Source organism: Vulpes vulpes, chromosome 13 (genome assembly GCF_048418805.1).
Source record: "Vulpes vulpes isolate BD-2025 chromosome 13, VulVul3, whole genome shotgun sequence".
Classification (NCBI taxonomy): domain Eukaryota; kingdom Metazoa; phylum Chordata; class Mammalia; order Carnivora; family Canidae; genus Vulpes; species Vulpes vulpes.
In genome coordinates this window covers 135,692,178-135,706,605 of record NC_132792.1, presented here as the reverse complement: position 1 = coordinate 135,706,605, position 14,428 = coordinate 135,692,178, and the positions used below count along the sequence as shown (strand labels likewise).

The window sequence follows — 14,428 nt, the reverse complement described above, 5'->3', positions numbered from 1 at the left end:
TCATGAACGAATGTTGAATTCTGTAAATGCTGTTTATGCATCTACTGAGATGATTTTTATCTTTTATTCTACTAATGTGATGTATCACATTTATGACTTTTGTATGAACCATCTTTGCCTTCCATGGATGAATCCCACTTGCTTATGGTGTATAATCCTTTTATTTTATTTTATTTATTTTATTTTTTTGTGTGTGTGTGTGTGTATGATCCTTTTAATGTGGTGTTCAATTCTGTTTGCTACTCTGTTCCAACCTTTATTATTTTCTTCCTTTTACTAACTTTGGGCTTAGTTTGTTCTTCTTATTCTACTTCCTTGAGATATAAAATTAGGTTATTTGAGATATGATTATTTTCTTGACTCATGCATTTATCACAATAAACTTTCTTCTAGAACTGCTTTTGCTGCATTTGATAAGAGTGTTTTTCCATTTTCACTTTTCTCAAGATATTTTTTAACTTCTCTTATGATTTCTTTTTTTTTTTTAATTTTTATTTATTTTTGATAGTCACACAGAGAGAGAGAGAGAGAGAGGCAGAGACACAGGCAGAGGGAGAAGCAGGCTCCATGCACCGGGAGCCTGATATGGGATTCGATCCCAGGTCTCCAGGATCGCGCCCTGGGCCAAAGGCAGGCGCCAAACCGCTGCGCCACCCAGGGATCCCTATGATTTCTTTTTTAAATCACTGTGTGTTCAAGGGTCTGTTGTTTAATTTCTGCATATTCATGAAATTTCAACCTTTTCTCCTTTTACTTTCAGTTTCATACTACTGTGCTTACAAAGGCTACTTCATATAATTTCTATATTAATGAATTTCTTGCAATGTTTCGGTGGTCTAACGTATGGTCTATTCTAGAAAATGTCCCATGTGCACTTGAGAAGAATGTGTATTCTGGTGTTGGATGGAATGTTTTGTATATGCCTGTTCATTACATTTGGTTTATAGGTGCTATTCAAATCTGCTGTTTCCTTGTTGGTTTTCTGCCTAGATGACCCACTGCTGACAGTGAGGTATCAAAGTCCCCAAATATTGTTGCTGTTCATTTCTCCTTTTAGTTCTATTTGTATTTGCTTTATATATTTAGGTGCTCCAATTTGAGCAAATACATATTTCTAATTGTTATATCTCCGATGACATTTTTATCATTGTATGATGATTTTGTCTCTTTTGACCTCTTTTAGCTTAAAGTCTATTTTGTCTAAGTATAGCCACCTCTATCCCCTTTGGGCTGCCATTTGCTTGAAATATCTTTTTTAATCCTTGCACTCTCAGTCTATGTGTGTCCTTAAGACTAAAGTGAGTCTCTTAATAGGCAACACATAGCTGGGTCTTGTTTGTTTGTCCCCCCCCCCCCCTCCAATCAGCTTTTCTGTATCTTTTGGAGAATTTATCAATTTATGTACAAAGTAATTATTAATAGGTAACAATTCATTATTGACATTTTGCTGTGTTCTGACTTTTTTGTAGGTTGTTTCTTGCTTTCTCTCTTGCTGTCTTCCTTTGTGATTTAATGACTTTCTGTGTTGTTATGCTTTCTCTTCTCTTTATCTTTGGTGAATCTACTTCAGTTTTTGCTTTGTGGTTACCATGAAACTTACTTAAAATATCTTATTTTAGGTTTATGAAAACTTAACTTTGGTAGTATACAGAAACTATTAAGTAAAGGTATTAACTTTTACTTCTCCCCTACTTCACACTTTATAGGTTACTGATGTTACAGTATACATCTTTTTTTATATTGTGTAGAAATAATTATTATAGTTATGGTTATTCTTAATATTTTATGACTTTACACAAGAGTTGTAAGTGAATTATGTACCACCATTATATATTACAAAATCCGAGACTGACTACATAATTACCATTACCAGTGAATTTTATACATTCATATGTTTTTACAATATTAATGAGCATACACTTATTTCAGCTTGATGAACGAACACCCTTTAGCATTTATTGTAAGGAGATCTAGTGATGATTAACTCCCTCAGCTTTTGTTTGTTTAGGAAAGTCTTTCTTTTTCCTTCATTTTTGAAGGTTAGCTTTACTAGGTATTATATTCTTTTTCTTTCAATACATTCTTTGAATATATCATCCTACTCTTTCCTGGTCTATAATGTTTCTGTTAAGAAACTGAATAGTCATATGGGGAATTCCCTTGTATGTAATGAGTAGCTTTCTTCTTGTTGCTCTCAAAATTCCCTTTGATTTTTGAACCCTGTTCAGATTCTAACCATCTGGAGTCTTCTGGGCCTCATAAATCTGGAATTCCTTTGGTATTCCCAAGTTTGAGAGGCTTATAGTCATTATTGCTTTTAAAAGACTTTTTGTCCCTTTTTCATTTCCTTCTGGGATTCTCATAATGTATATACTGTTTCATGTGATTGTGTCCCATAAGTACTGTAGGCTTTCTTTTTTTAATTTATTTTAATTTATTTTTTTTACTGTAGGCTTTCTTCACTTTTTTCATTCTTTTTCTTTTCTTTCCTTTTAAAGATTTTTAAAAATTTATTTATTAGCGGGAAAGAGAGACTGAGTCAGAGCATGACTGGGGGAGGGGGTAGAAGGAGAAGCAGACTCCCTCCTGAGCAGGGAGCCCAATGTGGGACTCAATCCCAGGACCCTGAGATCATGACCTGGGGCAAAGGCAAACTCTTAACCAAATGAGGCACCCAGGCACCCTTTCATTCTTCTTCTTTTTGCTCCCCTGACTTAATAGTTTCAAATGACCTATCTTCTAGTTCACTGATTTCTTTTTATATTTGGTTAAGTGTGTTGTAGCTTTCTATTAAAGCCTTCAGTTCAGTCATTGTATTCTTCAGCTTTAGAATCTTTTTGATGGTTTCTATTTCTTTGTCAACTTCATTTTGTTTTCCTAATTTTATTTAGTGATCCCTGTGTTCTTACACTTCACTGAACTTCTTTAAAAGGATTATTCTGAATTCTTTGTCACACAGTTAATATTTCTCTGTTTCTTTAGAGTTAGTTAGTTGAGCTTTATTAGTTTCCTTTGGTGGTGTCATGTTTACCTGATTGTTCATGATTCTTGATTCCTTGGATTGTTATTTGCATACTTGAGTAAGTAGTCTCCTCTTCCAAACATTACAAGTTTGGTTTGGCATGAAAAGATCTTCACCAGTTAGCTCAGCTTAGGGTACTGGATGAGCCAATTAATATTATTCACTGGCAAGCAGGGCTTGCTATCAGAGTCTAGTTGAATGAGGCCACTGCTTATGCTCTAAGGTCAGGGGAGATGGTATTAGCTGGGCTACACAGTTGGGCGAGGCTACTGGCTGTGCTCAATAATCAAGCAGGGCCAGTGGGTGGACTCTCTGATTAGATAGGGCCCATGTTCCACTGTCAGGTGGGGCCACTCTCTGGGTTCTGCAATCACTTTCAGGTGAACAAAGTCAGGGTCTACATTCCCCAGGGAGGGTAGTTGTACTGGTTTGACTCCACAATCAGGGAGGATTATGGGTTGGGCTCTGAAATAGCTCTTGGAGGAGAAAGAGAGTCTTAAGCAGGCTCCATGCCCAGCATGGAGCCTGATGAGGGGCTCAACCTCACAACCCTGAGATCATGACCTGAGCTGAAATCAAGAGTTGGAGACACTTAACTGACTGAGCCACCCAGGTGCCCCCTAAGATAGTATTTTTTAAAGGTAAATTGTCTTGACTGTATTTACTCACAGGGGGATGTTGAGAAATGGCTCAAAAGCATTGATGTGGGGATCCCTGGGTGGCGCGGCGGTTTAGCGCCTGCCTTTGGCCCAGGGCGCGATCCTGGAGACCCGGGATCGAATCCCACGTCGGGCTCCCGGCATGGAGCCTGCTTCTCCCTCTGCCTGTGTCTCTGCCTCTCTCTCTCTGTGATGACTATCATAAATAAATAAATTTAAAAAAAAAGCACTGATGCAAGAATTAACTTAGAACAGGAAAATTTCTTGCAGTCTTAAGGAAAAAGTGATTTGGTAGTATAGGAGGACTTCTTTAAAATACACTAAAAGTCCTGTAGTAAAGGTATCACTATTAGATAATGTGATATATATCTATCTAGCATCCTATTTTCTTCTTGGAATCAAAAACCCTTTCCCTGTAGGGAGAAGTTGATCTAGTTAACTATCAGCGATAAGATGGACTCAAGACCTGGGCCTGGCCAATCAGAATATCATAGCATCCTGGCCTCAGTAATTGATTCAGGGATAGCAGCAGGTTCCCAAAATGGGCCAATCAGAGTCCTCCCGGGATTTTTTTTTTTTTTCCATGTAGTAGTTAGAGCAAAAGATGGTCCCTTTTAAATGAAGTTGTAAAGTTAAAGACATATGGAAGATAGGTCAGCCATATTGCCTATTTTGTGACCTGCCCATATAAATTTAAAAAAATTTAAGCAGAACAGAGATACAGAGACATAGATTCCTGATGACAAAATATGAACTCTTGAATCCAACCATGTCAAAATCATCTCTGCCCTGGACTTCCTCATTATATGAACCTATAAATTTCCTTTTTAATTTCAGATACTTGGAGTTAAGGTTATGTCATATGTAGCAGAATCCTGAATAATATGATTGCACAAATACTTTTTCTTACATAAACATATAAAGACACCAGGAAGTCAGTATCTTATACCCTGCATTCTGTGGAATTCCTTTATGAAAACGAAGAAGTAGCTCTCTCTCCTTTCTTAACTCCATTGGTGAAATCTTACCCTAAACCTATTCTTTTGAGGTGATTGCAGTAAAGGATTTACAATTTTTAAACTTTATTTCATTTAAAATACAACCCACAAAAAGTGCATAAAAGCTAAATGTACACTTTAATAAATAACTTGATCATAAAATAAACCCAAAAAATTATAGACAAGTGGAACCACCACCCAAGTTAAGAAACAGAGTACTCTCAATACTCTTGAAGATCCCTTTATGTCCTATCCCAATCATGACTCCCAATTTGTCAAGAAATTACTATTCTGACTTTATCAGTATTCACTTCATTGGTGTTATTTGTATTTTCTATCTAGGTAACATCCTAAAAATAGAATTTAGTTTTGTCTGCTATTGAACTTTATGCTAAATGTAATCATACCAAATGATGCCAAGTTATTCTTTGCTTTCTTACTAAACCTTATATTTGTATGGTTCATTCACATTAACTTATATAGTGTAAAACACTCATTTCATTGTTATATAGTTTTCTACTATTAAATATATCACAATTTTTCCATTTTAATGTCTAATTACAATTCTAGTATTAGGCATTCTAAAGTGGACATTTGAGTTGTTTGTTATAAACACTGATCCTAGGGAAATTCTAATACATGACTCTGGTATACATATGTGTAAATTTGACTAAGATTCATACCTAGGAGTGGAATTGATGGGTATGCATATCTTTGTCAGATAAAGTCTTTGGTTTCCAAAGGAATTGTGACTAGTCATAGTGGTTTTTTTAAAAAAATATTTTATTTAAGTTCAATTTGCCAAGTCATAGTGTTTTTAAAAAATTCAATAATTTTAAACATTCTGGACTATCCAAAAATAATCCTTTCTGAAGTAGGAAAGTTTCCATACATGCCAATAGTAATATACATACAGTAATTTAACCTTAAAAAGGAACATGATTTTCCAAAGGTCAAGAAAAAATTTTAAAATGCTTGCAGCAAATATGCTAGAAAAATATATCAGGTTAAAAATTATTTAAAATATTTTATGATTTTTAGAATAAATGAAATATATAAAAGGAAATATAATTATTTCCTCCTATATGTATATTTATAAATATATTTCCAAATAAGCAATGATTAATACTATAATGATCATATTACTTATCTGTGCTATGGCTTTCTTGATCAACTGTAAAGGATAAATTTCTTGCAATTCTATCAATAGATATAATAGCATCTACTGTGATAAACAATTCTTGTACTGCTTAAAATACTACAAATTGCAAAGCTATTATCAAAGCACTGGGAAATTTCCAAGCACAAAGAGAACCTAATTATTACTTAAAACTGCTTAGACAACGGAAAACCTTAAAAATTCTAAACTTTAGTTTTTGAACATACTTTCATTTTTGATCTTCCCTTCTTCTGAGGCAGTGAATGTGAAATATAAATGGCCATGGTGAAGGAAAAGACAGCATCCCCGAAAGAATCAGGTTCTGACAATGATTAATATGGAGCTGCCAAAGAATGTCTGGCAGCAGAAAGAAGCAATTGCTTATGTAACTGATAAAAAAAATTAGTCAGTAACACCCTAATAACGTATCTCCCTAGAACCTGAGATAATATATATGATGAATTGTTTAGGCTAGACTGTATTCTTTTACCTACAGAGGCAAAAGTATGAAAAAGAAAAAGAATTTACAGTTATTTTCTCTTATTCAAATTATTTAATGGATGGGTTGGTCAGTTATTGGAATATGCTAATTAAAAGAATTATTGCATATACTCTCAATTAAAAATTACAATAATATGTTTCTCATTAACACTATGCAGAATATTAGTGAAACTTTCCTCAAGGACTCTGAATCTATTTATATATTTCTAGTTATTTTTATAAGCCACGGCAACAACTGCATAATTCTATTATTGTAGAAAGTTTGAGAACACTGGATTGAATTTCTTTCTGTCCATCTTGTGACGTAGTTTGAAGAGCAAGTTTAGAATGCTGACTTGCCATGTGACTCTTATAAGAGGAGATAATGTACAAAAAAAATTCTAGGTACTTGAGTTTTCTAGTTATTTGGATCACTGGCTTTTTTTTGTTGTGGGAAGCTATTTCCAAATAAATATGAACTCATATTTAACCCTCTGTGAAATCTAAAAACAGATTTCTGAGACAGATGTTCTTCTCACTGAAGTTTAATCAATATGTTGTAATGTGTTTATTAGGAGGGCTACAGGTCTAAAGTGGTAAACTGATATATGCAAAGATTACTTTATGGAAGATGAAATTTCACCACCCATGGCTTCAACTTCGGCTTCTCATCAGAATCATTATAAAGGCTCTTTGTAGAAGAAAGATGATTCTGAACCTCAGTTAACATGTTACCCATGTCCCTGTGTGCTGTCTCCACCCGCCTTTGTCAGAGAGCTGACTATGTGAGACAGTAGGTGGGTTCAGTAGCAGAACAAGAGCTCTGGGAAATTGTGGCCAGTGGCTTGATAATCTAGGGAATACCAAGAAGATGGGCCATGGAGATATCAAAGAAAGAAGGATAACAAGGAAAAGATCAAGAAGACCATAAACAGAGGATAATGCAGGGGATCCCTGGGTGGCTCAGCAGTTTAGCGCCACCTTCAGCCCAGGGCGTGATCCTGGAGACCCGGGATAGAGTCCTATGTCAGGCTCCCTGCACGGAGCCTGCTTCTCCCTCTGCCTCTCTCTCTCTCCTTGCGTCTCTCAAGAATGAATAAATAAAATATTTAATAATAATAATAAAGAGGATAATGCAACAGAGGAAGAAATCAAAGTTAAATAAAGTGATTTATCACAGCAAAACCACTATATATCATTATTATCATTGGAATCAAATGATCAGAATTAGGACCATAAATCTACTATAATCATTCTTCATTTCCAGAATACAAACCTAAAAGAAATGCTTTAAAGTCTCTAGACCTCTTTGCTGCATTTGACAGCATTCACTGCTTCCTTCCTACTGAAAATCAGGAACTCGCAAGGAATTCCTGTTCCTCATAAGCTCTTTAAATATCTGGAACTCCTGGGCTCTGGAATTCTATTCATTTTTTTTAGATGATCTAATGCACTCTCATGATTTCAGCTGTGATTTCTCCCTCAGCATCAGCTTCACTCAGATGTCCCCAAAATATCCCAAACTCAAAGAATTCAAAACAAAATTCATCATCAACTCCTAATCATTTTTCTCCATTCAATCTCAATGGATATATTTTCTTTTTTTTTTTTTTTTTAATCTTTATTTATTTATGATAGTCACAGAGAGAGAGAGAGAGGCAGAGACACAGGCAGAGGGAGAAGCAGGCTCTATGCAGGGAAGCCCGACGTGGGATTCGATCCCGGATCTCCAGGATCACGCCCTGGGCCAAAGACAGGCGCTAAACCACTGCGCCACCCAGGGATCCCTGGATATATTTTCTATCTCAGCTAAAAATACCACAAGTCAAAGAAAAAAAATACCATAAGTTATCCAGTCACCAAAGCTAGAAAATTAGACATTACTTTTACTCTTCTTTTGTCAACCCTTCCATAAAACTTGCCAATTTTGCCTCCTGTGTGTTTCTTAATTCAGCTTATTTTTCTCTCAGTCTCAACATCTCTCATTTAGATTGATAGTGCCTAACTGGTCTCCGTGCTGCTGCCTATCCCCTTTAATTTCACCCTCTACAAGGGTATAAGAATAATTTCCCTGAAATGAACATCTAACTGTCCTTTCCGTTCTCCAAACTAATCAATGGCTCCTCATTAACTCAATAATAATGACCACCTTTCTTGACATGAGTCAAGAGTCTTTATGATTTGGTCCCTGCCCATCTGACCAGTTTTATTTCATATCTGTCTTTACATACATTTCCTACAGAAATTGTAATTTCATATTGTCCCCTTTATATGCTGTGACCTTCTGTATTTTCATACATTTGCTCATGTTGTTCCTCTTCTTCAGCTATCTCTACTGCCACCTTTCCCCAATCTCAATTATTTCTGTCAAGGCAAGGCTACCATCCCCTCCAGAAAGTCTTTCCTGAAAGTTCTGACAGAGCTGGGCTGGGTAATTCTCCTTTTTGTACTCTTACTCTGTGTATTGCTTTTACTTAGCACACTGTCAGTTCTTCTTTAGTGAACATCAGAAAAATCAATAAAGACACGTAAAAAGAATAAAAATAATCAGTGTGTGCCTACAGTTCTTGTGCCCTATCTTAAACCACGAGGCCTTTGAGAACACACGTGATAAATTATTCATATTTGTAATCCCACTTCCTAACCTAGCACTGACAGACTGATGATCAATAAATGTCCCATTAAATGAAGGTGACTGAGAGTAAAAAGAGTATACAAAAATAAATTGTAGAAAAGGTAAGACTTCCTTGCCATAGTCCTTCATAATGGTTCTACTCCTGCTCCTATCTGAGCAGTTACATCGACTTAATTCTAGAGGATTCTCATTTAAAAAAAACTCCAAATAAGCAATTTATTCCCCGTCAGGAATATTAATTCAATTGAGAAACTGTCCTGTACTTGACATCAGACCTCTTACTTTATCACCAAAGGTACACTTTAAAAAAGATGTGCCATGTGTAATCTCCATCAGCTAAATGGAAAATAGGAAAGAAGAACAAAACCAAGTAGAAAATAAAATAAACTTGGCAGCACTGTGCCATTTATCACATGGAAAATTACTCACATGCAGCAGCAATACAGCAGCAAGAAAGGACTGTCCTTGACAGTACCCAATGTCTTCGTCGTAGACAGAGTAGGCCTAGAGAAAAGGTGAAGAGAAAAAGGTACTATAAACAGTCACAGATTTTAGCATAAGTAAACATCAGGCTGCTGCTTGATCTTGACCCTGGGGTGTCTACCACAATTTCACTGATATTTCAAAGTAAATATGTGAGTCGTTAGCACAGTGAGATCCCCCAAAGATGCTGTACAATTCCTAAAGTAATTGTATACATGTCCCATTATCCTCAGGTTCATCTTTAGAATCTGGAATAAAGAAATGCTCAGAGCATATAATTTTAAAAGCTCCATTATGGTTTGTAGTCAGGCAAATGGGATCATATGAGGATGAAACAAAGGGTAGAAGAGGGTGAGAAGGTTCTAGAGTTGATATGGGAGTTAGTGCAAAGACAAACACTTAATCGTGCAGTTTGAATCCTGGACATGTATTCCATCCCACGTATCCCATCCATGTGTTGTGCTTCATTTCAGTGAGGGGCTTTCCACTTTAAAAAAAGATTTATTGGGGATCCCTGGGTGGCTCAGTGGTTTAGCGCCTGCCTTTGGCCCAGGGCGCGATCCTGGAGTCCCGGGATCGAGTCCCGCATCGGGCTCCCGGCATGGAGCCTGCTTCTACCTCCTCCTGTGTCTCTGCCTCTCTCTCTCTATGTCTATCATGAATAAATAAATAAATCTTTAAAAAAAAAAAAGATTTATTTATTCATGAGACACACACACACACACACACACAGAGAAGCAAAAACATAGGTAGAGGAGTAGCAGGCTCCCTGCAGGGAGCCCAATGCGGGACACGATCCCAGGACCCCAGGATCATACCCTGAGCTGAAGACAGATGCTCAACCACTGAGCCACTCAGGCGTCCCAAGGGCTTTCCATTTAGTGTGCTTAATAAAATGTACTGTGATTATAAAAATTGTCTCTGTCCAGGGCAGTGGTTATCAAAGATGACTAGGAAGAGTTACCAAAGAGAGGAGCGTTAAGTGTGGTAGCTCCCATATGCCAAGGTAGTCACAGTATGGGTCTGGAACTATTTTTTTACTTAAAAACAAACAACTTTCTTGAAATGGTTTGGGATTCAGTGAAATGCATATATTAATCCTTGAGCTGAGATTTATAATTACATTTATGTAACCCCATCATTACTGAATATTTCCATCATTCCACAACATCCCTATGCCTCTTTGCAGTCAAAACCATCTCCACTCCAGGCAACCTGTGGTCTGATTTTTATCAAAATATATTATTAACTTTGCATTTTTAAATGAATTTTACATTTTTAAATGAATTTTATACAAATACAAACACATAATATAAACACTTTTGTGCCTGGCTACTACTTTTGCACAGTATGTTTTGGAGATTCCTCCACATTGCTACATGCATCAGTAGGTCATTCCTTTTCAGTGATGAATAGTATTCCACTGTGTAAACATACCACAATTTGTTTATCCTTTCTCACGTTGAACATTTGGGTTTTTCATGTTTAGTTAGTATAAATAAAGCTGCTATGTATGCACAAGGGATCTTTATGAATATAGATTTTCATTCTCTTTAAGTATATACCTAGGAGTGGAAATTGAAGGTTTAAATGAAAGTGCATGGTTAGCTTTATAACAAATTGCCAAAATGTCTTCCAAAGTGGTTGTAACACAAACATTACATGCACACCAGCAAATTATGAGTATTCACTGCTTCACATCCTTGTCAACACCTGATACTGACAGTCTTTTTCCTTTTATTAATTCCTGTAGTTTTGGAATCCCTGGGTGGCTCAGTGGTTAGCGCCTGCCTTCAGCCCAGGGCGTGATCTTGGAGTCCAGGGATCGAGTCCCACATCAGGCCCCCTGCATGGAGCCTACTTCTCCCTCTGTCTGGGTCTCTGCTTCTCTCTCTCTCTCTCTCTATATATATATATATATAGAGAGAGAGAGAGAGAGAATATATATTATATTATAATATAATTATAATATAATATAATTATATTATATAATATATATATTACATATATTATATATATAATAAAATATATATATTATTTATTTATTCATGAGAATAAATATATATTCTCTCTATATATTTATATAGATATATATATCTATATATATCTATATATAATCTCATGAATAAATAAATAAAATCTTAAAAAAAATGCCTGTAGTTTTGATTTGCATTTCCATGAATGCTAACAATGTAGAGTGTATTATCATGTGCTTTTAGGCAATTGATACACTCTTCTGTGACTGTCTCTTCAAGCTCTTGCCCATTTGTTTAATTAGGTGGTTTGTCTTATTACTGTTGGTTCTTGGGAGTTCTTGATACATTCTGTTTACAAGTTCACTGTGAGACCTATGTGTTGTCAATAGTTTCTCCCTGTCTGTGCCCTGCCCTTCTTAATGGTGTCTTTTGAAGTACTATTGTTCTCTTTTAACCTTCTTCTGCTAATGATGAAATTATCACACTCTCTCTTAATGAGAGAAAAATCTGATCATGGAAAAATTATCTAATGAATCTGAGAGGAGCTTTTTCTTCATTATCACCAATTTCCAGAGCTCTGCCTAATTTTAAAAATTGAAAGATGCATTAGCATCCTTTTACTTATTTAATTTTCTTAGATTTATACAGTTTATAGTTCTGATTGCTTAATTTGTACTTTTACCCAGACCTCACATGAGTGTGTGTATTAGGGGCTAGAAGAAGGGTTATAGGCAGAGAGAATAGAAGAGGAATAAAAAAGAAAGAAAGAAGCAAAAGGTTCTAATACTATCCCAATTTAAAGCATTCCCAATAGTGCTCTGTCATTTCCCTTTTCAAGAACAAGGAACTTGTTCTTGGGATTTGCTGATGAGAGAGCATGTTACATGAATGATGAATATATTTTCAAGACTTCCTCTTCCCCATAAAAGATATCAGTTAAGGAGTCTTTAAAATTGTGCATCTCTAAAAGTCGTCATGCTTCATTAACCCTGACATCATTTTAACAAATGTTTGATCTATTTACAGAAGCATGTTTAACATTTATTGAGAAGTATGCTGTTTATATGATCATATGTGTTACGAGAGAAGTCCAACAGAAAATTAAAGTCCGTGATCTATCATAGAGAAGGTAGGAATTCAGTGACTCCAGAGACTATTCTCTAATTAGAGAGCTAAGGATAAAAGGGAAAATCAGTAATGCAATGATCTTACTTTCTTTTGTTGTATGGTTTTGAGTTAGGTTAGAAGCAAAAATGACTTTTCAGAGGCCACCTCCTAAATTGCTTTTATAATTCACAATTTAAAAAACAATGTTCTAGGGGTACCTGGGGGGCTCAATTCGGTCATGATCTCGGGATCCTAGGACCGAGCCCCACACTGGGCTCCTGGCTGAGTGGGGTATCTGCTTCTCCCTCTCCCTTTCCCTCTGCCCTCCCCCCACTTGTGCTTGCTCTCTCTAATAAAATCTTTAATTAAAAATAAAATTAAAAAATCAAAAACAGTGTTCTAGCAAGTTCTTTCTCTTGGAGTTCTCCCAAGCACTGTTTAGCATTAGTCTAACTAAGCCTTCCCTAACTGAGGTGAACTGAATCCTGTCCCTCTATTCAAAACTTGCCCCTCTTTGCACTCAACTTCTCCCCATTCCTTGCTTTAATTGCATCTCTGGCCAGATGCCTGCTCAGTATGACTTTTAAAAACCATCTGGGTACCACTTCTGTAATGGAGGAGTGGCTCCTACTGGACCAACTTTCTCTCTGTCAACAAATTTAAACTGTATCTGGGCAAATACATAAAAGAGCTACCTGAAGACAAAGATGAGCTAAACAAAAGCAGTCAGAAACTGGAGGGGAGAATGACACAGATTGGGTAACAGAAAGTGAAAGTGGAAATTCTGGGAAAAAGAGACTAACGAGAGAAGCCTTTACTATACTACACTTACTGTAAAATTACAATATTCAAGATAGGATAAAACTGATACAAGGACAAATGATCAGTAAACAATAAAAAGTCTAGAAGTATAAGCACATTTATAAAGTCATTTGATTTCAACAAAGTTACCAAGATAATACAATGAAGAAAATAGTTTATATATGTAAACATGTAAGTATATGAAAATAGTTTCAATGAATTGCTCAAAAAGTTAGAAATCCATATGGGTAAAATAAATGAACCTTGATCCCTACCTCACTTCAAACACAGAAATTAATTTCAGGCCTATTACTCTAAACATAAAACTAAAACTATAAGGCTACTCAATGAAAACAGTATCTTTGTAACTTGGTGAAGGCAAAGGTTTCTTAGCTAGGACACAGAAGCACCAACTATAAAAAATAAACTGATACAGTATACATTATCAAATTTAAAAAGGCTTCAATGATGAAAAGATATCATTCAAGGAAATAAATAGATAAACCACAGACTGGGAAAATATTTGCAAACATATCTGGAAAAAGTTCTGCATCATATACATAAAGGACTCCTACAACTCAATGTCAAACAACTCAATTTTAAAAACAAAAGATTTGAAGAGACAATTCACAAAGGGTTATCTATGAATGGTCTATAAGAACATGGCCAAGTGTTCAACATCATTAGTCAACAAGTTAAAATGAAATTAGAGCCACAGTGAGATATTACTACATAGCCACCAGAAACTAATATGAAAGACTGATATACCAAATGCTAGTATCCCTGGATTCTCAAACATTGTTAGTAGGAGGGTAAAACAGTAAAACTACTTTGTTTTACAAAGAATTTGACAGTTATCTAGAAAACTAAACATACACTTACCCTATAACTCAGCAATTCCATATCTGTATACTCACCCAAGAGAAATGAATGCAAATGTATACAAGAAAGATTGATATAGGGCTAAGACATTTCTAGCAGCTTTATTTATAATAGCCCCAAACTGTAAGCAGCCTCAGATATCCCTTATCAGGAAAGTGTATAAAAAACTGTGCTCTATTCATACAATGAAGCGCTCCTCAGCAACAAAAAGTAATGAGTTATGAAC

General features: G+C 35.7%; 1 protein-coding gene across 5 annotated transcripts in view; it reads right to left on the bottom strand.

The window, feature by feature from the left end:
- The window catches only part of RABGAP1L (RAB GTPase activating protein 1 like), a 724,498-nt gene that overhangs the window by 267,255 nt on the left and 442,815 nt on the right, over nt 1-14,428 (bottom strand). For all 5 annotated transcript variants that reach the window (XM_072733070.1, XM_072733072.1, XM_072733073.1 and 2 more), the window contains one exon: nt 9,383-9,457. In XM_072733070.1, coding sequence (XP_072589171.1) covers nt 9,383-9,457 — 75 coding nt within the window. The remainder of the gene's footprint in view (nt 1-9,382; nt 9,458-14,428) is intronic.